Raw genomic sequence first — 26,539 nt, 5'->3', positions numbered from 1 at the left:
TCTAGGTATTTTATGCAAATGTAACACATTTATGTAGTTATAGTTGATAAATATTTTTAAGGATTTCACATTAGGATAGCCTGAACTTGTGAAAATTGGTTTGGTACCTCTACCTTATGCAAATGTACACATATTTATGTAGTTACAGTTGATAAATAATTTGATGAATTTGAAGATAGCCTGAAGATGTGGAAGTTGGTTTGGTGTCTCTAGCTTGAAAGATTCAGGAGTTCCTGTTGGTGAGATAATTTATGCGAATGTTTATAGCTATAGTTTCTAAAGATTTTAATGAATTTTGAAGATGTGAAACTGATTGGCCAAGGAACAGGTCCATTTTGAAAATCAACTAGTGTATTCTTATGGTTCTCATTTAAACCCATGTTACTTTATGCTTGTTCTAGGTCCCAAGAAACAAAGAGATCATCTGTTGAATCTGACAATTAATCTTAATGGTTGTACAGTCGTCTCAAATAAAACTGTGAAGGACCTCGGTGTTACTCTGGACCCTGATCTCTCTTTTGACGAACATATCAAGACTGTTTCAAGGACAGCTTTTTTCCATCTACGTAACATTGCAAAAATCAGAAACTTTCTGTCCAAAAATTATGCAGAAAAATCAATCCATGCTTTTGTTACTTCTAGGTTAGACTACTGCAATGCTCTACTTTCCGGCTACCCGGATAAAGCACTAACTAAACTTCAGTTAGTGCTAAATACAGCTGCTAGAATCCTGACTAGAACCCAAAAATGTTATCATATTACTCCAGTGCTGGCCTCCCTACTCTGGCTTCCTGTTAATGCAAGGGCTGATTTCAAGGTTTTACTTCTAACCTACAAAGCATTACATGGGCTTGCTCCTACCTATCTCTCTGATTTGGTCCTGCCGTACATAAAAACATGTATGCTACGGTCACAAGACGCAGGCCTCCTAATTGTCCCTAGAATTTCTAAGCAAACAGCTGGAGGCAGGCCTTTCTCCTATAGAGCTCCATTTTTATGGAATGGTCTGCCTACCCATGTGAGAGACGCGAACTCGGTCTCAACCTTTAAGTCTTTACTGAAGACTCATCTCTTCAGTGGGTCATATGATTGAGTGTAGTCTGGCCCAGGAGTGTGAAGGTGAACGGAAAGGCTCTGTAGCAACAAACCGCCCTTGCTGTCTCTGCCTGGCCGGTTCCCCTCTTTCCACTGGGATTCTCTGCCTCTAACCCTATTAAAGGGGCAGGGTCCCTGGCGCTCTTTCATGCCGTCCCTGGGAGGGGTGCGTCACTTGAGTGGGTTGAGTCACTGACGTGGTCTTCCTGTCTGGGTTGGCGCCCCCCCTTGGGTTGTGCCGTGGCAGAGATCTTTGTGGGTTATACTCGGCCTTGTCTCAGGATGGTAAGTTGGTGGTTGAAGATATCCCTCCAGTGGTGTGGGGGCTGTGCTTTGGAAAAGTGGGTGGGGTTATATCCTTTCTGTTTGGCCCTGTCTTGGGGTATCATCGGATGTGGCCACAGTGTCTCCTGACCCCTCCTGTCTCAGCCTCCAGTATTTATGCTGCAGTAGTTTATGTGTCGGGGGGCTAGGGTCAGTTTGTTATATCTGGAGTACTTCTCCTGTCTTATCCAGTGTCCTGTGTAAATTTAAGTATGCTCTCTCTAATTCTTTCTTTCTCTCTCTCGGAGGACCTGAGCCCTAGGAACATGCCTCAGGACTACCTGGCATGACGACTCCTTGCTGTCCCCAGTCCACCTGGCCGTGCTGCTGCTCCAGTTTCAACTGTTCTGCCTGCGGCTATGGAAGCTGTCCCAGATCTATTATTTGACCATGCTGGTCATTTATGAACATTTGAAAATGTTATGTTATAATCTCCACCCGGCACAGCCAGAAGAGGACTGGCAACCCCTCATAGCCTGGTTCCTCTCTAGGTTTCTTCCTAGGTTTTGGCCTTTCTAGGGAGTTTTTCCCTAGCCAACGTGCTTCAACACCTGCATTGCTTGCTGTTTGGGGTTTTAGGCTGGGTTTCTGTACAGCACTTTGAGATATCAGCTGATGTACGAAGGGCTTTATAAATACATTTGATTTGATTTTCCGAAAATGTCAGAAACCCTATTTCTTTGTTAGAGTATCTTAAAATAAGAACAGAGGTGTGTTGAGCCCACAGTAGACTGTATCACTTCAATATGCTCTATAGAGAGAACAGAGGTGTGTTGAGCCCACAGTAGACTGTATCACTTCAATATGCTCTATAGAGAGAACAGAGGTGGGTTGAGCCCACTGTATCACTTCAATATGCTCTATAGAGAGAACAGAGGTGTGTTGAGCCCACAGTAGACTGTATCACTTCAATATGCTCTATAGAGAGAACAGAGGTGTGTTGAGCCCACAGTAGACTGTATCACTTCAATATGCTCTATAGAGAGAACAGAGGTGTGTTGAGCCCACAGTAGACTGTATCACTTCAATATGCTCTATAGAGAGAACAGAGGTGTGTTGAGCCCACAGTAGACTGTATCACTTCAATATGCTCTATAGAGAGAACAGAGGTGTGTTGAGCCCACAGTATCACTTCAATATGCTCTATAGAGAGAACAGAGGTGTGTTGAGCCCACAGTAGACTGTATCACTTCAATATGCTCTATAGAGAGAACAGAGGTGGGTTGAGCCCACAGTATCACTTCAATATGCTCTATAGAGAGAACAGAGGTGTGTTGAGCCCACAGTAGACTGTATCACTTCAATATGCTCTATAGAGAGAACAGAGGTGTGTTGAGCCCACAGTAGACTGTATCACTTCAATATGCTCTATAGAGAGAACAGAGGTGTGTTGAGCCCACAGTAGACTGTATCACTTCAATATGCTCTATAGAGAGAACAGAGGTGTGTTGAGCCCACAGTATCACTTCAATATGCTCTATAGAGAGAACAGAGGTGGGTTGAGCCCACTGTATCACTTCAATATGCTCTATAGAGAGAACAGAGGTGTGTTGAGCCCACAGTAGACTGTATCACTTCAATATGCTCTATAGAGAGAACAGAGGTGTGTTGAGCCCACAGTAGACTGTATCACTTCAATATGCTCTATAGAGAGAACAGAGGTGTGTTGAGCCCACAGTAGACTGTATCACTTCAATATGCTCGAGAGAGAGAGAGAGAGAGAGAGAGAGAGAGAGAGAGAGAGAGAGAGAGAGAGAGAGAGAGAGAGAGAGAGAGAGAGAGAGAGAGAGAGAGAGAGAGAGAGAGAGAGAGAGAGAGAGAGAGAGAGAGAGAGAGAGAGAGAGAGAGAGAATATATGTATGTGTTCCAGAGTGGTGTCTGCTATCGCTAAATAACTAATTGTCTCAATGTTCTGTCAATATTAATTTCAAAATGCAACAAATTCATTCTTCTAAACAGGAATTCTGGAAAACCTGGACATTTTTTGAGAAGTTTCCGGGAGGTTTGCAACCTTTTATAAATTCACCTGTTCTGTGTCCGGTGCTGTATCTGCCTGCGAACACGCTGTGTCCTGCAGGCAGGGAGAAAGGTGCTCCTGAACTCGTCCTGAATACCTGACTCTGGATGAGTGGATGGGGGAACAGTGAGGTGGTCACGTACCAGTCGTCATTCACCATGCACACTGGAAGCCCATTTAGACCTATAGAGGAAAAGAAAGGCTGTGTCACAAATAGCACCCTATTCCATATGGACCTTGGTCAAAAGAAAGTGCACTACATAGGGAATAGGGTGCCTTGGTCCAATACGGTCTCTCACCTGGGATGTGTGTGACTCTGTGTGGGTGAGGGTTGTGTCTGGAGAAGAAGGAGTGGTGACTCAAGGCTCCAAAGCGTGGACTGCCCCTAGTGGCCATGTTGGAAACGTTGGCCGTGTACGACATAACATTATCGTCGTGATGACCCGTGTTCCTGTCAGATATTTTCTTTTCACCACAAGGATCTGGGCTGTTAAAGACCGACATGACGATCTGTGAGAGAAATATCACAGAGTTTTATTGTGGATGCAAAGGGGTGATATGGCTCCCGTTGGTAGAGCGCAGTGCTTGCAAATGGGCAGGATTGTGGGTTCGATTCCCGGGGTCACCTGCTTTTGGATAAAAGCGATTGCTAAATGGTACTATTAGAGACAGATCAATTGCCATTGAAAGGTAACATTTAAATTCCACACTATACAACCCAAAGTCTTGTCGTGTACAGTGTGCACAATACTGTATATAAATAATATCATGTTGTCATGGAAACTTGATAAGTCATGTGGACTTCGTAACAGTCTTGTGCAGGCAAAGTTGTTGCAGCTTTAGTGCTCAAAATGTTTGTTTTTTTTTAAATAAAATATCATGATTTTATAAGGTGTCTTTAGGTCTAGAGTTTTGTTAAGCAAGACATGAAAAATAACAAAAATCTGATGTCTTTTAAAAAAAAAAATGTTTTATTAAAAACTCTTTAATAAATCAAATATAAACGTGTCCTACCTCAGGAAGTCCACATAGCCTCTCTCAGACTCTGACTTAGTGTCCAATGTTTCCCATGTTGCTAGGAGACTCAGCTCTCAACATGAACAAGAAAAGCATCCCTTAATAACAATGGGGACTGTAACTTCCACCCTGTGCATTAATCCCTGAGGAAATCCATGTATATTCTGAGGCCACACACACACAGGCTACATTCCAAATGGCACGCCATTACCTACACTGAGTATACGAAACACCTGCTCTTTCCCATGACATAGACTGACCAGGTGAATCCAGGTGAAAGCTATGATCCCTTATTGAAGTCACTTGTTAAAATCCATTTCAATCCGTGTAGATCAATGGTAGGAGACGGGTTAAAGGAGGATTTTTAAGTCTTGAGACAATTGAAATAATACAAGATTAGTAATAACATATTAGGAATGAATACAGACAGACAGACAGACAGACAGACAGACAGACAGACAATAATAACATAACATCTTACACTTTTTCAGCTGTGAGTTTTTCTATAAAAAGCCCTTTCCATATCCCTCTATTTTCAAGTCATTTCCATGATGTGGAGGAGAGGAAATTGAAATGAGCCATCATGCCAACTGGCCCCTTATAAACCCCGAGAGAAGAGCGAGGGATTATATCGAAGCTGCGGGAGTGGAAGTCAGGTAATGAAGTCAGTCTTTCATCGGAGCCTTTCTAAATGTTTGTTTCTATCCGACACGTTTTGGGAATGTTGATCAGAAACAGGATTGGCTTTTTTCATTTTCAAGAATAAGCGAATGTTTCAGATTAAATCCGTTTTAGTCGCTTACTAATTTGTTGAATACAACAACATTTGAATTAATTGCTACTCAGGTAAACCATGTCAAATATTCAAAGAGATTTTCATCTCATCACCTTGAGATTTTATTAAATACAACATATAAATAATTGAATTGAATTGCTCTAACAGAAAAGTCAACAGAACCCTAAGGCACAGGTACCCATAGCAGGGTGTGTTACATCTAACTCACCCAGCAGACAGAGACCAATAGCAGGGTGTGTTACATCTAACTCACCCAGCAGACAGGTACCCATAGCAGGGTGTGTTACATCTAACTCACCCAGAAGACAGAGACCAATAGCAGGGTGTGTTACATCTAACGCACCCAGCAGACAGGTACCATAGCAGGGTGTGTTACATCTAACGCACCCAGCAGACAAGTACCCATAGCAGGGTGTGTTACATCTAACGCACCCAGCAGACAGGTACCCATAGCAGGGTGTGTTACATCTAACGCACCCAGCAGACAGGTACCCATAGCAGGGTGTGTTACATCTAACGCACCCAGCAGACAGGTACCCATAGCAGGGTGTGTTACATCTAACTCACCCAGAAGACAGAGACCAATAGCAGGGTGTGTTACATCTAACGCACCCAGCAGACAGGTACCATAGCAGGGTGTGTTACATCTAACGCACCCAGCAGACAGGTACCATAGCAGGGTGTGTTACATCTAACGCACCCAGAAGACAGAGACCAATAGCAGGGTGTGTTACATCTAACGCACCCAGCAGACAGGCACCATAGCAGGGTGTGTTACATCTAACGCACCCAGCAGACAGGTACCATAGCAGGGTGTGTTACATCTAACGCACCCAGCAGACAGAGACCAATAGCAGGGTGTGTTACATCTAACTCACCCAGCAGACAGGTACCATAGCAGGGTGTGTTACATCTAACTCACCCAGCAGACAGAGACCAATAGCAGGGTGTGTTACATCTAACTCACCCAGCAGACAAGTACCCATAGCAGGGTGTGTTACATCTAACGCACCCAGCAGACAAGTACCAATAGCAGGGTGTGTTACATCTAACTCACCCAGCAGACAGGTACCATAGCAGGGTGTGTTACATCTAACTCACCCAGAAGACAAGTACCCATAGCAGGGTGTGTTACATCTAACGCACCCAGCAGACAGAGACCAATAGCAGGGTGTGTTACATCTAATTCACCCAGCAGACAGGTACCCATAGCAGGGTGTGTTACATCTAACTCACCCAGCAGACAGAGACCAATAGCAGGGTGTGTTACATCTAACTCACCCAGCAGACAAGTACCAATAGCAGGGTGTGTTACATCTAACTCACCCAGCAGACAGGTACCATAGCAGGGTGTGTTACATCTAACTCACCCAGAAGACAAGTACCCATAGCAGGGTGTGTTACATCTAACGCACCCAGCAGACAGAGACCATAGCAGGGTGTGTTACATCTAACTCACCCAGCAGACAGGCACCATAGCAGGGTGTGTTACATCTAACGCACCCAGCAGACAGAGACCATAGCAGGGTGTGTTACATCTAACTCACCCAGCAGACAGGCACCATAGCAGGGTGTGTTACATCTAACGCACCCAGCAGACAGAGACCAATAGCAGGGTGTGTTACATCTAACGCACCCAGCAGACAGGTACCATAGCAGGGTGTGTTACATCTAACGCACCCAGCAGACAGGTACCATAGCAGGGTGTGTTACATCTAACGCACCCAGCAGACAGGTACCATAGCAGGGTGTGTTACATCTAACGCACCCAGCAGACAAGTACCCATAGCAGGGTGTGTTACATCTAACGCACCCAGCAGACAAGTACCCATAGCAGGGTGTGTTACATCTAACGCACCCAGCAGACAAGTACCCATAGCAGGGTGTGTTACATCTAACGCACCCAGCAGACAAGTACCCATAGCAGGGTGTGTTACATCTAACGCACCCAGCAGACAGAGACCAATAGCAGGGTGTGTTACATCTAACGCACCCAGCAGACAGGTACCATAGCAGGGTGTGTTACATCTAACTCACCCAGCAGACAGAGACCATAGCAGGGTGTGTTACATCTAACGCACCCAGCAGACAGGTACCCATAGCAGGGTGTGTTACATCTAACGCACCCAGCAGACAAGTACCCATAGCAGGGTGTGTTACATCTAACTCACCCAGCAGACAGAGACCAATAGCAGGGGGTGTTACATCTAACGCACCCAGCAGACAGAGACCAATAGCAGGGGGTGTTACATCTAACGCACCCAGCAGACAGAGACCAATAGCAGGGTGTGTTACATCTAACGCACCCAGCAGACAGAGACCAATAGCAGTGTTTGCTTGCAAGGTAAACAGCTATGGGAAGTGTCAGCAGTTGAATTACTAATGCAGTGTGTTTGACGCGTCTTCCTCTGTCCCCCTGCAGGTCAGATGTGGAGCTGCAGTTTAAATGCTACCATCACGAGGACCGACAGACGAACACCAACTGGCCTGCCTCGGTCCAGGTCAGTAAGAACATCAACTGGCCTGCATCGGTCCAGGTCAGTAAGAACACCAACTGGCCTGCCTCGGTCCAGGTCAGTAAGAACACCAACTGGCCTGCCTCGGTCCAGGTCAGTAAGAACACCAACTGGCCTGCCTCGGTCCAGGTCAGTAAGAACACCAACTGGCCTGCCTCGGTCCAGGTCAGTAAGAACACCAACTGGCCTGCCTCGGTCCAGGTCAGTAAGAACACCACACAAGCACCTGCATACACACACACACCAACAACAACAAAATATCGCACCCATCTACACTTAATACCCCATAATGACAAAGTGAAAACAAGTTTTTTTTTTTATGTTTGCAAATGTATGGAAAATGAAATACAGAAATATCTCATTCACATACGTATTCACACCCCTGTGTCAATACATTTTAGAATCACCTTTGGTTACAGCAGAGTCTTTCTGGGTAAGTCTCTAAGAGATGTCCACACCTGGATTGTGCAACACATTTTTTTATAATATTTTTTTAACCTTTAGAGTGCACAATTTTGAACATGAAAATATATTAATAAACAGATTAGGCACATTTGGTAACACGGTCTTCCATCTACCACCAACCTACTGAAGCGCAGCTCAGAGTAAATATTTATTGCATTTTCCTTTTCCAAATGGGCGGTAATTTAGAATGCATAAGATACTGTATTTACGATAGCACAGCTTCTTCCCTTTGTTCCTCAGTCTCCCACTCTTTCACTCAACCCAGCCCCTTTTCCTTTGTGTAACAAGCTGTCATATCTGTTCCGCCCGCTAGGGACGTTTTCCTTTATGACGTAATTTGTAATCAAGTTATGATTAATTGCATGTATGTGAATTCTGTGTGATTAGTTAGGTATTTAGTAAATAAATAATTAAACCCAATGTTGTATTGCTGACTCAACTTGTTAGCCAGGGTTCTTGCAGATAACCAAGAATTTACAACTTTCAGATTATGAGACTGAAGTAAGATGACAATTGATATTGACTGCTATTGATGTAAGATATTACCTAGATATTACTAGGTCTTTAAGAGGTCTATAAATATTATTTCGTGGTGCCCGACTCTCTAGTTAATTACATTTACATGATTAGCTCAATCCGGTGATATTGATTACAGAGAGATTATTTTATAGAATAGCATGTCTTATCAATTCATCCGGCATAGCCAAAGACACAACAGGTACTGTCCTTCTGTCATAGTAGGTTGTGTCCCAAATGGAACCCTTTTCCCTGTGTAGTGCAGCACTTTAAAACATGTTTTATAAAATATTTAACTAGGCGAGTCCAGTTAAGAACAAATTCTTATTCACAATGACGGCCTACCGAAAGGCAAAAGGACGGCCTACCGAAAGGCAAAAGGACGGCCTACCGAAAGGCAAAAGGACGGCCTACCGAAAGGCAAAAGGACGGCCTACCGAAAGGCAAAAGGACGGCCTACCGAAAGGCAAAAGGACGGTCTACCGAAAGGCAAAAGGACGGCCTACCGAAAGGCAAAAGGACGGCCTACCGAAAGGCAAAAGGACGGCCTACCGAAAGGCAAAAGGACGGCCTACCGAAAGGCAAAGGGCCTCCTGTGGGGACGGGGATTCTACCTACAAAATATAGGACAAAACACACATGACGACAAGAGAAACACCACTACATAGAGACCTAAGACAACAACACAGCACAACATGACGACAACATGGTAGCAACACAACATGACAACAAGAGAGACACCACAACACTACATAGAGACCTAAGACAACAACACAGCCTGGTAGCAGCACAACATGACGACAAGAGAGACACCACAACACTACATAGAGACCTAAGACAACAACACAGCCTGGTAGCAGCACAACATGACGACAAGAGAGACACCACAACACTACATAGAGACCTAAGACAACAACACAGCATGGTAGCAGCAGCTGTAGCTATCCGCTCTCTTTCAATGTTATTCTGGAACTACGTGCATATCATAATTGTTGCTAATTATTGTCAATATACAAGTGGTATTTTAAGGATATATTACAGCCTTATGTTAAAGAAATGTATGATATTGTTTTTATTTTTGTTATAGAAAATGTGACTTTCTTAAAGACCATTTACATTTAGTTTCCCATGTTACTGTTTTTATTTTATTTTTGTAAATTATTTTGTATTGGTTTCTTTTCTTATAAAATGTATGGCTAAAAATATCATTATATTTAACTGTATCAACGTTTTTTTGTTTTTTTATTTCACCTTTATTTAACCAGGTAGGCAAGTTGAGAACAAGTTCCCTTTATTTAACCAGGTAGGCAAGTTGAGAACAAGTTCTCATTTACAACTGCGACCTGGCCAAGATAAAGCAAAGCAGTGCGACACATACAACGACACAGAGTTACACATGGAGTAAAACAAACATACAGTCAATAATACAGTAGAAACAAGTCTATATACGATGTGAGCAAATGAGGTGAGATAAGGGAGGTAAAGGCAAAAAAAAGGCCATGGTGGCAAGGTAAATACAATATAGCAAGTAAAACACTGGAATGGTAGTTTTGCAGTGGAAGAATGTGCAAAGTAGAGATAGAAATAATGGGGTGCAAAGGAGCAAAATAAATAAATAAATAAAATAAATACAGTAGGGAAAGAGGTAGTTGTTTGGGCTAAATTATAGGTGGGCTATGTACAGGTGCAGTAATCTGTGAGCTGCTCTGACAGTTGGTGCTTAAAGCTAGTGAGGGAGATAAGGGTTTCCAGTTTTCAGAGATTTTTGTAGTTCGTTCCAGTCATTGGCAGCAGAGAACTGGAAGGAGAGGCGGCCAAAGAAAGAATTGGTTTTGGGGGTGACCAGAGAGATATACCTGCTGGAGCGCGTGCTACAGGTAGGTGATGCTATGGTGACCAGCGAGCTGAGATAAGGGGGGACTTTACCTAGCAGGGTCTTGTAGATGACATGGAGCCAGTGGGTTTGGCGACGAGTATGAAGCGAGGGCCAGCCAATGAGAGTGTACAGGTCGCAATGGTGGGTAGTATATGGGGCTTTGGTGACAAAACGGATTGCACTGTGATAGACTGCATCCAGTTTGTTGAGTTGGGTATTGGAGGATATTTTGTAAATGACATCGCCGAAGTCGAGGATTGGTAGGATGGTCAGTTTTACAAGGGTATGTTTGGCAGCATGAGTGAAGGATGCTTTGTTGCGAAATAGGAAGCCAATTCTAGATTTAACTTTGGATTGGAGATGTTTGATGTGGGTCTGGAAGGAGAGTTTACAGTCTAATCAGACACCTAGGTATCTGTAGTTGTCCACGTATTCTAAGTCAGAGCCGTCCAGAGTAGTGATGTTGGACGGGCGGGCAGGTGAAGGCAGCGATCGGTTGAAGCATGCATTTAGTTTTACTTGTATTTAAGAGCAATTGGAGGCCACGGAAGGAGAGTTGTATGGCATTGAAGCTTGCCTGGAGGGTTGTTAACACAGTGTCCAAAGAAGGGCCAGAAGTATACAGAATGGTGTCGTCTGCGTAGAGGTGGATCAGAGACTCACCAGCAGCAAGAGCGACATTATTGATGTATACAGAGAAGAGATTCGGTCCAATAATTGAACCCTGTGGCACCCCCATAGAGACTGCCAGAGGTCCGGACAGCAGACCCTCTGATTTGACACACTGGACTCTATCAGAGAAGTAGTTGGTGAACCAGGCGAGGCAATCATTTGAGAAACCAAGGCTGTCGAGTCTGCCGATGAGGATGTGGTGATTGACAGAGTCGAAAACCAGATCAATGAATACGGCTGCACAGTAATGTTTCTTATCGATGGCGGTTAAGATATCGTTTAGGACCTTGAGCGTGGCCGTTTAAAACATCCTGGTTATTGTAAACATTCTTGTAAACATTATTGTAAACATTATTGTAAACATAGCCTAACATTTTAAACTTCATTATGCTTTAGAAATCGGTTCTGTTACAGTACAAGAGAGACATATATTATTGGATGTTGATAGAATAACTGATATCAATGTAGCCCTGTCACTTAAATCATGAAATCAATTGCTTAATCTTTTGACAACGCACTGCCACATCCCTATTTCGTTTATTTAATATCTGAATTTGAAACCTCAGCTATATCAATCCCATGGAGATCATTAACTCTGATCCAGTGCCTTACACGTACGTAACACCCTGGACTAGAGCTAAGCGGTACAAAGCTATCATTTGATATTTTTTCATTACACATGAACAGGTTTGATTTAGTAGGCACCCCAAATCTGTAACAACCACTGTGGAAGATACCATTTTCTGTGGAAGATACCATTTTCTATGGAAGATACCATTTTCTGTGGAAGATTCCATTTTCAAATGAGGGGAAGAAAAAAAAACAGAGAGGAGGGGCGAACCACGTATTTAGGCTTAAGATCTGCAGGGGAGGCTACGATATAATGATTATCTGTTGGTCCTAGGATATGTTAATATATATGGAAATTAATAGAGAGACCTGTTAATAACAGAAATCTATCCATTTTCCCTGGGAATGTGCATCAGCACCGGTGTATTGATCATGCTGTTTAATCAGCTTCTTGATAATCCATCAACCTGACAGGTGTGGCCTATCTTATTTATCTTGTGGTACTTTTTACCCCTTTTTTTCTACTATTTTGTGATATCCAAATGTTAGTTACAGTCTTGTCCCATTACTGCAACTCCTGGGGAAGGTCGAGAGCCATGCGTCTTCCGAAACACGAGCCCTCCGTGCACACAATTTGAGAGAAATAAATATTTTGTGCATATGGAACATTTCTGGGATATTTTATTTCAGCTCATGAAACCAGCACTTTAAATGTTGCAATTATATTTCTGTTCAGTGTATATTCAAACCACATTGACCTCTTTACTGTATCTATCTATGCATGGGAACACGTTATAAGGTCTAACGCCTAGGTCACAACAACAGGGTTCAGCGCAAAATAGTACACAGCGTTATCTGGATGTGTGCAACAAAAGTTGAATATTCGCATTATCAAATGTTATTTGTCACATACACATGGTTATCAGATGTAATTGCGAGTGTAGCGAAACGCTTGTGCATCTAGTTCCATTGGTGTCTCGAGCCGAACTGCGCATGTGCAGGCAGTCAAATCAAAAGGCACTCCATCAATATAAAGTTGTTTTTGACGAAAATGAAAAACGTGTCAGTTTGTCACTTTCACGAGGTTGGAGTAATAACATGTTCAACTATTTAAGACATTGGCTCGAATCGAGGTTGTGCCTTTAGGTTTCGAGAAAATGAACAACTAAGGAATAATGTTTCACTTCTCAAACCCAGGCCTGATCTTCCCATTCTGTTTCTAACGCGTCCCGGGAACTCTCGCGATGTTGCGCGTCCGGGTTTCACAAACCGTAGATATTCTTCCGAGATCTTAGGGAAGACCTTCCTCTTTGCGGTCACAGCGGCATATGTAACCACTTAACGTGGTACTTCACACCATCTCAAGTCCATTTTATGTTCACACCCAGCCTTAAAAATGCTACTTGCCGCTTTACCGAGTAGGGTCAAGCTCATTTCAGGACGTTCGTTGGCGTTTACCGCCGCTCGGATGTGTTCTGCTGGCCCAGCAGCCGCCAACCCGGTCGTCTACTTTGACATTGCAGCTGACAACCAGCCCGTCGGAAGAGTAACCTTCGAGGTGAGTTCAGGAGTCTTTACTAAGAACTTGATCCGATGGTTTACGTAACTGGGCTATTAAGTAGTTCATTTGTTTTGGGCCTCGGCCTTTGAGATGACGAGTATGCGTCTGATAATGCATCAGATGCGACTGGAAACCGACGTGAAGAACTCATTTGGACCTAAATTACAGCCCAACTAGTTAGTATGCCAGCCCTGTAGAACTGGGCCTACAGTACAAACTAGCTACTAGTCTGATTTAATACGCAATTATTTGGTGTATATGCAGCCTGAAACGGATGCCTGTAAAATCTTGTAAATATTCCTCATGTCCACCAGATGCATCAAACTCTTTGTGTTCCGGCGGAAGTCAAATGGAGCCGCATGTGTTCAATATGTTCATCTCCTGAGTTGTTTTACTGTGTGGTAGTACAGACTATAACTAACCAGCATTTAACTAGGGGAATGAAAAGCGAAGCCCGCGTGTCAAATGCGGGTTAGACATTAAGCAAAACTAAACGTATAATATGCATCTGGTGGACATCGGAATTTAAACGCCAGAACGTTTAACAAAATTACATTTAAACTTATCCTTCAGTTGTTCCAGATTTTAAACAAAATAAAGTATTGTTTACCAGACTTTTTAGTAGGTATATGGTTCACTTGGGCACCATGTCCACCAGATGCATATTATTTATATATATATCACACACACACACACACACACAGTGCCTTCAGAAAGTATTCAGACCCCTTGACTTTTTCCACATGTTGATGTTATAGCCTTACTCTAAAATTGAGGACTTTTTTATTTATTTAATCAATCTACCCACCATACCCCATAATGATAACAATGGAACATACCCCCATAATGATAACAATGGAACATACCCCCATAATGATAACAATGGAACATACCCCCATAATGATAACAATGGAACATACCCCCATAATGATAACAATGGAACATACCCCCATAATGATAACAATGGAACATACCCCCATAATGATAACAATGGAACATACCCCCATAATGATAACAATGGAACATACCCCCATAATGATAACAATGGAACATACCCCCATAATGATAACAATGGGGTTTCCATTGATCCTCCTTGAGATGTTTCTTTAATTTTCTTGGAGTCCACCTGTAGTCAATTGAATTGATTGGACGTGATTTGGAAAGGCACACAACTGTCTATATAAGGTCCTACAGTTGACAGTGCATGTCAGAGCAAAGACCAAGCCATGAGGTTGAAGAAATTGTCCGTTGAGCGCCCGAGACAGGATTATTTAGAGGCGCCGATCTGGGGAAGGGTACCAAAACACTTAGGCAGCATTGAAGGTCCCCAAGAACACAGTGGCCTCCATCATTCTTAAATGGAAGAAGTTTAGAACCACCAAGACTCTTCCTTGAGCTGGCTGCCCAGCCAAACTGAGCAATCGGGGGAGAAGGGCCTTGGTCAGGGAGGTGACCAAGAACCTGATGGTCACTCTGACAGAGCTCCAGAGTTCCTCTGTGTAGATGGGAGAATCTTCCAGAAGGACAACCATCTCTGCAGCACTCCACCAATTAGGCCTTTATGGTAGAGTGGTCAGACGAAAGCCACTCCTCAGTAAAAGGCACACAACAGCCCACTTGGAGTTTGCCAAAAGACACCTAAAGACTCTCAGATCATGAGAAACACAATTCTCTGATCTGATGAAACCAAGATTGAACTCTTTGGCCTGAATGCCAAGCGTCACGTCTGGAGGAAACTTGACACCATCCCTACGGTGAAGCATGGTGGAGGCAGCATCATGTTGTGGCAATGTTTTTCAGGGACTGGGAGACTGGTCAGGATCAAAGCAAATATGAACGGAGCAAAGTACATAGAGATCCTTGATGAAAACCTGCTTCAGAGTGCTCAGGACCTCAGACTGGGGGTGAAGGTTCACCTTCCAACGTTACAAAGACCCTAAGCAGAGAACGGAAAATAGCTGTGCAGCAACGCTCCCCATCCAACCTGACAGAGCTTGAGAGGATCTGCAGAGAAGAATGGGAGAAACTCCCCAAATACAGGTGTGCCAAGATTGTACCATCATACCCAAGAAGACTTGAGGCTCTAATCGCTGCCAAAAGGTGCTTCAACAAAGTACTGAGTAAAGGGTCTGAATACTTATGTAGATGTAATAATTCTGTTTAATTTTTAATAAATTATCAAAAATGTATGTGCGTGCGCTCCCAGTGCAAGAGGCGACACCCTGGTTCGAATCCAGGCTGTATCACATCCGCCCATGATTGGGAGTCTCATAGGGCGGCGCACAATTGGCCCAGCGTCGTCCGGAGTAGGCCGTCATTGTAAATAAGCATTTGTTCTTAACTGACTTACCTTAAAGTTAAATAAAATAAGTTAAATAAAATACATAAGGGGGAGGGGAAACAATTTCAATACATTTTAGAATAAGGCTGTAAGGTAACATTGTGGAAAAAGTCAAGGGGTCTGAATATTTTCCCGAAGGCACTGATTTTTTTCTTCATCCTCTCATTGCTTGCTTCTGTTAGCTATTGACGAGCAAACTGCATATCCAACCACCTACCGGCTCTCTAGAAAGTTTGGTTAACAATACTTTCCTAACCCTAACATTTCAAGCAGCAAAAGGACAACTGGTAGTGTTTCCTTTTTAAATGTAATTGTATTCAACATTCTGGCTTTTAATTTACGTGATTTTTGATGGGAATTAGTTTCAGGCTTTATATAGCAATGAATTGTGTATTACAGCATGATTTAATCAGATTAGCTAGCTGCATGCAACTGACTGTCTCATAACGTATGCTATTTTTTTATTTTGCAGCTGAATGCAGATGTTGTGCCCAAAACAGCAGGTAGGGGAAGAACAACTATTCATGATTCAGTCCTATTATTCAAATCAAACTCTATTGGTCGCATACATCATCTTTTATCACAGGTGCGGTGAAATGCTTATTAGGTGGTGGGCTGTACTAGGCCATCTGTTTTTACTTTTAGAGATGATCGATCTCTGTCGGGAGGAGCTGGTTTTATTTTTTAGGTTTTTTTTACATATTGTGTATATTTATTTCTGAACGCATTTCCGTTTGTTGCCAATGTCAATTATGTATATTTTTTAAATAAATACTTGTATGTTCTCTAGCTGGACAGACAAACAGGCTCCCAAGTGGTGCAGCAGTCTAAGGCACTGCATTTCAGTGCAAGAGGTGTCACTACAGTCCCTGGTTCGAAACCAGGTTGTATCACAACCGGCCATGATTGGGAGTCCCATATGGCGGCGTACAATTGGACCAGCGTCGACCGGGGTAGGCAGTAGCATTGTGTTGTGTGACACAACTGCACATTTTAGTGGCCTTTTGTCCCCAGCACAAGGTGCACTTGTGTAATGATCATGCTTTCTAATCAACTTTTTTGATATGCCACACCTGTCAGGTGGATGGATTCTCTTGGTGAAGGAGAAACGCTCCCTAACAGGGACGTACAACATTTGAGAGAAATAAGCTTTTTGTTTACGGAACATTTCTGGTATCTTTAGTTTCAGCTCATGAAACATGGGACCAACACTTTACATGTTGTGTTTTATATTAGTTCGATTTAGTAGGTTAAAGTATATTTAAATACGGCCTGAGACATCGTCGCTACTTGCCACCGTACTCAAATGGTGACACACTTGGTCTTTGTTCGTATGTACAGTGCCTTCAGAAAGTATTCAAACCCCTTGACTTTTTCCACATTTTGTTACCTTACAGCCTTATTCTCAAATGTATTACATTTGCTGCCAAAGGTGCTTCAAAGTACTGAGTAAAGGGTCTGAATACTTGTGTAAAATGTGATATTTCCATTTATTTGTACTAAAATAGCAAAACAATATCCCAAAAACTGTTTTTGCTTTGTCATTATGGGTTATTGTGTGTAGATTGAAGAGGGAGGAAAACTGTATTACATTTGTCAATAAGGCTGTAACGTAACAAAATGTGGAAATAGTCAAGGAGTCTGAATACTTTCCGAATGCACTGTGTGTGTGTATAATCATGCCAAATCCTGATTTCAACTATTTGAATTCACTGACGGGAGTGAGAGCTAATGAAACACACATTGACATTGACAGTAGCTGGCTCGTCTAATCTGTCACATTGGCTAGCTGACAAATTGACATTTACAGTAGCTGGCTCGTCTAACCTGGCACATTGGCTAGTTGATAAATTGTCTAAATGCTCCACAGAGCTACCTCTTCATATTCTCAAGACAAGTTGTAATGCCTGCTCCATATTTCAAGTGCACTCAAACAGATATGTATCTATTTTCAGTCTTGGAGCTAGCTAGCTATACCTGATCCTCTTCAGTCTGGGAGCTAGCTAGCTATACCTGATCCTCTTCAGTCTGGGAGCTAGCTAGCTATATCTGATCCTCTTCAGTCTTGGAGCTAGCTATACCCGATCCTCTTCAGTCTTGGAGCTAGCTAGCTATACCTGATCCTCTTCAGTCTGGGAGCTAGCTAGCTATATCTGATCCTCTTCAGTCTGGGAGCTAGCTAGCTATATCTGATCCACTTCAGTCTGGGAGCTAGCTAGCTATATCTGATCCACTTCAGTCTGGGAGCTAGCTAGCTATATCTGATCCTCTTCAGTCTGGGAGCTAGCTAGCTAGCTATACCTGATCCTCTTCAGTCTGGGAGCTAGCTAGCTATATCTGATCCTCTTCAGTCTGGGAGCTAGCTAGCTATATCTGATCCTCTTCAGTCTGGGAGCTAGCTAGCTATATCTGATCCTCTTCAGTCTGGGCGCTAGCTAGCTATATCTGATCCTCTTCAGTCTGGGAGCTAGCTAGCTAGCTAGCTATACCTGATCCTCTTCAGTCTGGGAGCTAGCTAGCTATATCTGATCCTCTTCAGTCTGGGAGCTAGCTAGCTATATCTGATCCTCTTCAGTCTGGGAGCTAGCTAGCTATATCTGATCCTCTAGCGTAATCAGACAGCAGGTTCACGTTTTCACAAGAGGCTGTGTTTACATCATAGATAGAAGCAGGTCATTGGTTGCCTTCATCACGAGGGGTATGTACAGGAGTTTTGATTGGCTCCAAGTTTAGTAGTTTGGCAATTTTGCCTGAGTAGCCGAGTGTTGAAATATACTTTTCATGAGAAAATGTGCAAGAGTTGAAGTTGCTAAGTTTGACTGTTTTATATACAAAAATCTGCTCCTCCCTCGACAGGGATCGATCAACTTCAGTTTAATGCTTCACCACCTATGTTTCTAGCGCCAATAGTGCATTAATTTCTAACAATACACACATAATCCAAATGTTTTTTTTTTTTTTTTTAAAGAAGAAATTAGAACCTATCAAAACGAGCAATGTCAGTCCAGAGAGTGTGAGTGTAATTCATACTTTGAATGAAAGTTATTGTATTCGTACATCCTGTTGTTCATGGTGTAACCCTATTAAAAAGGGTTCTCCCACTGTGTTCCCGGAGAGCTACCGTCCTGTAGGTTTCCACTACAACCTAGCAACCTCTAGCGCACCTGACTCTAATAATTAGCTGCTTGATAAACTGACATCAGGTTAGTTTGCAACTGGGGGCTAGAGCGAAAAACCTACAGGACGATGTCTCTCCTGGAGCAGGGTTGGAGAGCCCTGGCTAAACCATGATTTCTCCCTCTCAGAGAATTTCAGAGCACTGTGCACAGGAGAACATGGTTTTGGCTACAAGGGATCCATCTTCCATCGGATCATCCCACAGTTCATGTGCCAGGTAGGTCAAGTAATGTTTTAGTTTGAGAACCCCTAATGATCACCTATACCTTTCTTTATTAATATTGTGGTAACTCCATAGTATCTTTGCCCCAAACACACATGTAAGCCTTTCTCTGACCCCTCTAAATGTGTGACTCTGTAGGGGGGAGACTTCACTAATCACAATGGAACCGGAGGGAAATCTATCTACGGACCCAAATTCAAAGATGAGAACTTCGAACTGAAGCACACGGGACCTGGTAAGTGATTCACCCTTTCTGTTTTGTCTGGGTTCAAGTTGACCTGATCTTGCCTGAGTGTCAGTCTGTTTGCGCTATTATGCCAACTCCCAATCGCTCGTTATCATGTGAAAGAAATGGCTTGCCGACGACTGACTGCAATGGAATTGACAAGTGATCGATTGACATGCTAGATTAAAATGATTTGGGAACATTCTAGATTAAAATGATCTGGGAACATTCTAGATTGAAATGATCTGGGAACATTCTAGATTGAAATGATCTGGCAACATTCTAGATTTGAAATGTATTTCCAGAATACTGTAGCCTACCTTTTTGGGTTATTTTTTAATGAGTCCCCTTCGTACCACTAGATGGCAGCATTGCATTGCGGATGTTTCAACGAGAGCCTTACTGCATAACCAACTTATTGTGGTTGAGGACGATTACCTATTTCGGTTAACACAGCCATAAAGAATCAATTGACCAAATCTAGCTGTTTCTGATTCTGAGTAATTAGGCCTCTTGATATTTCAGATCACTAACTAGATATCAAGGATGTTGTCATACGAACTGAAACTCGGCTTGTCTTGACGAGTGTTTGTGTACAGTACCTCAAGCTTACTTGACAGGCATCACTTAGGGTCTAGTTACATAATGTAATGTGGTGTTTCGTTTTTCCATTTAGGCATTCTGTCAATGGCCAACGCTGGGCCCAACACCAACGGCTCTCAGTTCTTCATCTGCACCGACAAGACAGAGTGGTACGGACAGAGAAACAGACCAGGGCCTGCTGTGTTGATAGTGTCTGAGTAGGACTGCAGATATACAGTGCATTCTAAAAGTATTCAGACACCTTGACTTTTTCCACATGTTCTTACGTTACAGCCTTATTCTAAAATAGATTGTTTTAAAGATCCTCAGCAATCTACACACAATACGCATAAACAGTTTTTTTGTTGTTGAAATTTTAGCAAATGTATTTAAAATAAGCAAATACCTTATTTACATAAGTATTCAGACCCTTTGCTACGAGACTTTAAAAACCCAGGTGCATCCTGTTTTCATCCTGATCATCCTTGATTGGAGTCCACCTGTGGTAAATTCAATTGATTGGACGTGATTTGGAAAGGCACACACCTGTCTATATAAAGGTCTCACAGCTGACTGTGCGTGTCAGAGCAGAAACCAAGCCATGAGGTCAAAGGAATTGTCCGTAGAGCTCAGAGATAGGATTGTGTCGGGGCACATATCTGGGGAAGGGTACTCAAACATTTAGGCAGCATTGAAGGTCCCCAAGAACACAGTGGCCTCCATCATTCTTAAATGGAAAAAGTTTGGAACCACCAAGACTCTTCCTAGAGCTGGCCTCCCAGCCAAACTGAGCAATCGGAGGAGAAGGGCCTTGGTCAGGAAGGTGACCAAGAACCCGATGGTCACTCTGACAGAGCTCTAGAGTTCCTCTGTGGAGATGGGAGAACCTTCCAGAAGGACAACCATCTCTGCAGCAGTCCACCAGTTAGGCCATTATGGTAGAGTGGCCAGGCGGAAGTCACTCCTCAGTAAAAGGCACATGACAGCCCGCTTGGAGTTTTCCTAAAGACTCTCAGACCATGAGAAACAATATTCTCTGGTCTGATGAAACAAAGATTGAACTCTTTGGCCTAAATGCCAAGTGTCATGTCTGGAGGAAATCTGGCACCATCCCTACGGTGAAGCATGGTGGTGGCAGCATCATGCTGTGGGGATGTTTTTCAGCGGCAGGGACTGGGAGACTAGTCAGGATCGAGGGGAAAGATTAACGGAGCAAATTACAGAGATCCTTGATGAAAACCTGCTACAGAGCGCTCAGGACCTCAGACTGGAGTGAAGGTTCACCTTCCAACAGGACAACGACCCTAAGCACACAGCCTAGACAGTTGTGTGTCTTCAGGACAAGTCTCAATGTCCTTGAGTGGCCCAGCCAGAGCCCGAACTTGAACCCGATCGAACATCTCTGGAGAGACCTGAAATTAGCTGTGCAGCAACGCTCCCCATCCAACCTGACAGAGCTTGAGAGGATTTGAAGAGACGAATGGGAGAAACCCCCCAAATACAGGTGTGCCAAGCTTCTAGCGTCATACCCAAGAAGACCCGAGGCTGTAATCGCTGCCAAAGGTGCTTTAACAAAGTACTGAGTAAAAGGTCTGAACACTTTTGTAAATGCATATTTCAGTTTTTATTTGTAATAAATTAGCAAGAAACGTGAATATTTTTGCTTTGTCATTATGGGGTATTGTGTGTAGATTGAGGGGGGGTGAAGAAGACTTAATCCATTTGAGGCTGTAACTTAACAATCATGAAAGTCGAGGGGTCTGAATACTTTCCAGAGGCACTGTAGGATCAGTTTATATCATAAAGAATAATATTGTGTGGGCAGGGAGGACCTGATCCTAGATCAGGACTACGCTGAGACGCTGTCTACATACAGTGCGTCCCCAGACAATTATTATTTTCTTTCTCAATCCAGGGGAAAGTTAATAAACCTCTTCCTCTTCTCTCTCAGGCTGGATGGCAAACATGTTGTGTTTGGCAGCGTGACCCAGGGACTGGATGTGATCAGGAAAGTGGAGATGTTCGGATCTCGTTCGGGGCGTACCTCCAAGAGTATCACCATCGCGGACTGTGGAGAGCTTAAGTAGTCTGGGAGTCCCAAATTGTACCCTATTCCCTATATAGTGCACGGCATTGGGGAAATGAGGCACGCCCACGAAGCGGGCATGATGGTTTCTAATAGCCTGGTGTGATTTATAATTTTTTACATTTAATTTGTATTATTGTTGGACATAAAAGACCTAAAAACACGAGGAAATGAGTTCCAAGTTATTTTAATTTTAGAAATCTGTTCCCAGGTATAATAGAGATGTGATTGTATACAAATGTAAACGAGGTTTGAAATAAGTTTAGATCTTCCTCTTTAAACACAGTGACAATAGCGTGTTTAGTTTTTTTTTCCAGGATATTGTGTCAAACACTTTTTAGGGGGAAAGCTATTCTGTGATTTGATCTTTTTTTATAAATTATTTCTACTACTGGCCCTGTGTTAACTCATCCAATGTGAAAGTTTCCAAGAAACAAGTTGTCTGTGCGTAAGCATCAGGGGACCGGCACTAACATCGGAGATGTTTTAATTTCCTCTTTATTGAGAAACGGCTTGGCTCTGAATGTGCTTTTTTCTGTTGTATTTCTCTGTCTTCCATTCCACCACGGATCCTGTTAAGTCAGGAAGAACCGTTTTTGTTTTGGGCTGGGTTTGACTAATGCAAGTAGGAGGAGAAGACTCTGTTTCTTATCGGGCTGATGTCTGAATGGAATTATCTTTTGTTACTTTTGGAGTGGTGCCATGATGTGCCAGGTGGAGATTATAACAGAACGTGGCCAAGATGTTCAAACGTTCATAGTTGACCTGCAGGGTCAAATAATAATAATAATCACAGTGGTTGTCGAGGGTGCAACAGGTCAGCACCTCAGGAGTAAATGTCAGTTGGCTTTTCATAGCCAATCATTCAGAGTCTCTCTACCACTCCTGCTGTCTCTAGAGTTGAAAACAGCAGGTCTGGGACAGGTAGCACGTCCGGTGAACAGATCAGGGTTCCATAGTCGCAAGCAGAACAGTTAACAGGAGTAGCACGACCAGGTGGACTGGGGACAGCAAGGAGTCGTCATGCCAGGTAGTCCTGAGGCATGGTCCTCCGAGAGGAGAGAGAGACTTGCAAAGTCTTATATGGACCTGTGTACAGTCAGTCTGAATACAAACTTCTGAGAAGTGGTTAACTCAGTGTAAAAAAGGAAAAGATTTCTTAAGTCTGAATCAGGCCTATTGTGCGTACTGTTGGGTTTCACAGACCTTTTTCACAGCAAGAGCTGAAGCACCCTTCACAGTTCCACCAGAACACCCTTCACACAGTTCCATCAGAACACCCTTCACAGTTCCATCAGAACACCCTTCACAGTTCCACCAGAACACCCTTCACACAGTTCCACCAGAACACCCTTCACACAGTTCCATCAGAACACCCTTCACACAGTTCCACCAGAACACCCTTCACACAGTTCCACCAGAACACCCTTCACACAGTTCCACCAGAACACCCTTCACACAGTTCCACCAGAACACCCTTCACACAGTTCCACCAGAACACCCTTCACACAGTTCCATCGGATCTTTACCATTTTACAGTACTTCTACATGTCAACCCATATGATTTAGCCTGGTCCCAGAACTGTGGTCTCCTTCTATAGCCTGGTCCCAGAACTGTGGTCTCCTTCTATAGCCTGGTCCCAGAACTGTGGTCTCCTTCTATAGCCTGGTCCCAGAACTGTGGTCTGCTTTTATAGCCTGGTCCCAGAACTGTGGTCTCCTTCTATAGCCTGGTCCCAGAACTGTGGTCTCCTTCTATAGCCTGGTCCCAGAACTGTGGTCTCCTTCTATAGCCTGGTCCCAGAACTGTGGTCTGCTTTTATAGCCTGGTCCCAGAACTGTGGTCTCCTTCTATAGCCTGGTCCCAGAACTGTGGTCTCCTTCTATAGCCTGGTCCCAGAACTGTGGTCTGCTTTTATAGCCTGGTCCCAGAACTGTGGTCTCCTTCTATAGCCTGGTCCCAGAACTGTGGTCTGCTTTTATAGCCTGGTCCCAGAACTGTGGTCTCCTTCTATAGCCTGGTCCCAGAACTGTGGTCTCCTTCTATAGCCTGGTCCCAGAACTGTGGTCTCCTTCTATAGCCTGGTCCCAGATCTGTGGTCTGCTTTTATAGCCTGGTCCCAGATCTGTGGTCTGCTTTTATAGCCTGGTCCCAGATCTGTGGTCTGCTTTTATAGCCTGGTCCCAGATCTGTGGTCTGCTTTTATAGCCTGGTCCCAGATCTGTTCGTGGTCACCTGTCAAGCCAAGGATTTGGCATGATAACACAGACTGGCACAAACAGATAAACTTCCTTCCAATCCAAACATTCAGGAAGTAATGCAGACACATGTAACCTGTCCTATAACTGTAGGTACATTCAGGAAGTAATGCAGACACATGTAACCTGTCCTATAACTGTAGGTACATTCAGGAAGTAATGCATACACATGTAACCTGTCCTATAACTGTAGGTACATTCAGGAAGTAATGCATACACATGTAACCTGTCCTATAACTGTAGGTACATTCAGGAAGTAATGCATACACATGTAACCTGTCCTATAACTGTAGGTACATTCAGGAAGTAATGCATACACATGTAACCTGTCCTATAACTGTAGGTACATTCAGGAAGTAATGCATACACATGTAACCTGTCCTATAACTGTAGGTACATTCAGGAAGTAATGCATACACATGTAACCTGCCCTATAACTGTAGGTACATTCAGGAAGTAATGCATACACATGTAACCTGCCCTATAACTGTAGGTACATCCCTTTTTACTAGGAAGGAGGCAACATTTTTATTTCATACAAAAAATTAAAAACAAGTCAATTATTTTGTCAACAATTGCAGCATTACATTTTTTGGTGTATTTATTTCATATAGCACAGTGGTGAATTACTATCTAGTTCTGGTATCATTTCTGCTCTATATAATGCCAATTTTCATTCATGATAGCATTAGTGCTTCAATATCTTTAACAGAAACATCTTTGGAACGGTAGCGTACATACCCTACACAATAAGCACCTTTTCACAGATAATAATACATAAGGCACTTGTTTGTTAATACAAATAGCATTTTCCTAGATACACAGAACAGTTAATGGCTTTTCAAAGATATTCAAAATTATAATTGTTTTTTTAAATTTAACTAGGCAAGTCAGTTAAGAACAAATTCTTATTTACACCCTTTGCCTTGATGACAGCTTTGCACACTCTTGGCATTCTCTCAACCAGCTTCACCTGGAATGCGTTTCCAGCTGTCTTGAAGGAGTTCCCACATATGCTGAGCATTTATTGGCTGCTTTTCCTTCACTCTGCAGTCCAACTCATCCCAATCCATCTCAATTGGGTTGAGGTCGGGTGATTGTGGAGGCCAGGTTATCTGATGCAGCACCTTCACTCTCCTTCTTGGTCAAATAGCCTTTACACAGCATGGATGTGTGTTGGTTCATTGTCCTATTGAAAAACAAATGATAGTCCCACTAAGCCCAAACCAGATGGGATGGCGTATCGCTGCAGAATGCTTTGGTAGCCATGCTGGTTAAGTGTGCAATAAATAAAATAAATAAAAATCACAGACAGTGTCACCAGCAAAGCACCATCACACCTCCTCCTCCATGCTTCACGGTGGGAACCACACATGCAGAGATCATCCATTCACCTACTCTGTGTCTCACAAAGACACGGTGGTTGAAACCAAAAATCTCATATTTGGACTCATCAGACCAAAGGACAGATTTACACTGGTGTAATGTCCATTTCTCATGTTTCTTGGCCCAAGCAAGTCTCTTCTTCTTATTGGTGTCCTTTAGTAGTGGTTTCTTTGCAGCAATTTGACCATGAAGGCCTGATTCACACAGTCTCCTCTGAACAGTTGATGTTGAGATGTGTCTGTTACTTGAACTCTGAAGAATTTATTTGGGCTGCAATCTGAGGTGCAGTTAACTCTAATGAACGTATCCTCTGCAGCAGAGGTAACTCTGGGTCTTCATTTCCTGTGGCGGTCCTCATGAGAGACAGTTAACTGTAATGAACTTATCCTCTGCAGCAGAGGTAACTCTGGGTCTTCCTTTCTTGTGGCGGTCCTCACGAGAGACAGTTAACTCTAATGAACTTATCCTCTGCAGCAGAGGTAACTCTGGTTCTTCCTTTCCTGTGGCGGTCCTCATGAGAGCCAGTTTCATCATAGCGCTTGATTGTATTTGCAACTGCAAATGAAGAAACTTTCAAAGTTCTTGAAATTTTCCAGATTGACTGACCTTCATGTCTTAAAGTAATGATGGATGTCGTTTCTCTTTGCTTATTTGAGCTGTTCTTGCCATAATATGGACTTGGTCTTTTACCAAATAGGGCGATGTTCTGTATACCACCCCTATCTTGTCACAACACAACTGATTGGCTCAAACACATTTAGAAGGAAATAAATGCCACAAATGAACTTTTAACAAGGCACACCTGTTAAATGAAATGCATTCCAGGTGACTACC

At 43.1% G+C, this 26,539-nt stretch overlaps 2 protein-coding genes across 3 annotated transcripts in view; one reads left to right on the top strand and one right to left on the bottom strand.

The window, feature by feature from the left end:
• Positions 1–4,719, bottom strand: part of tbata (thymus, brain and testes associated) — a 14,233-nt gene extending 9,514 nt beyond the window's left edge. Inside the window, exons 1-3 of one of the 2 annotated variants that reach the window (XM_036956408.2) lie at positions 4,451–4,506; positions 3,736–3,946; positions 3,446–3,619 (exon numbers count right to left, since the gene is read on the bottom strand). In XM_036956408.2, the coding sequence (XP_036812303.2) occupies positions 3,446–3,619; positions 3,736–3,940 (379 nt within the window). In that variant the 5' untranslated portion in view covers positions 3,941–3,946; positions 4,451–4,506. Of the gene's footprint in view, positions 1–3,445; positions 3,620–3,735 lie in introns of both variants that reach the window. The other variant, XM_036956409.2, reaches the window with a different exon arrangement.
• An 8,376-nt stretch (positions 4,720–13,095) lies between these two features.
• Positions 13,096–22,223, top strand: LOC110499517 (peptidyl-prolyl cis-trans isomerase A). The gene is made up of 6 exons (XM_021576651.3): positions 13,096–13,422; positions 16,239–16,269; positions 19,072–19,160; positions 19,305–19,401; positions 20,069–20,144; positions 21,926–22,223. Exons 1-6 carry the CDS (start codon positions 13,261–13,263, stop codon positions 22,059–22,061), a joined length of 591 nt encoding a protein of 196 aa, XP_021432326.1. The 5' UTR covers positions 13,096–13,260; the 3' UTR covers positions 22,062–22,223.
• Positions 22,224–26,539: the final 4,316 nt, after the last annotated feature.

The sequence above is a fragment of the Oncorhynchus mykiss genome, chromosome 20, assembly GCF_057628025.1.
Source record: "Oncorhynchus mykiss isolate SJ-2025 chromosome 20, ASM5762802v1, whole genome shotgun sequence".
In the NCBI taxonomy this organism is placed as follows: domain Eukaryota; kingdom Metazoa; phylum Chordata; class Actinopteri; order Salmoniformes; family Salmonidae; genus Oncorhynchus; species Oncorhynchus mykiss.
The sequence above is the reverse complement of the archived record's forward strand: the minus strand, read 5'-3'. Positions and strand labels throughout refer to the sequence as shown.

Coding starts and splice junctions, on each gene's coding strand:
- LOC110499517 (XM_021576651.3), top strand. CDS start 13,261: ATGCTACTTGCCGCTTTACCGAGTAGGGTCAAGCTCATTTCAGGACGT. Junction 13,423..16,238: donor TCGGAAGAGTAACCTTCGAG/GTGAGTTCAGGA, acceptor TTTATTTTGCAG/CTGAATGCAGATGTTGTGCC. Junction 20,145..21,925: donor TGCACCGACAAGACAGAGTG/GTACGGACAGAG, acceptor CTTCTCTCTCAG/GCTGGATGGCAAACATGTTG.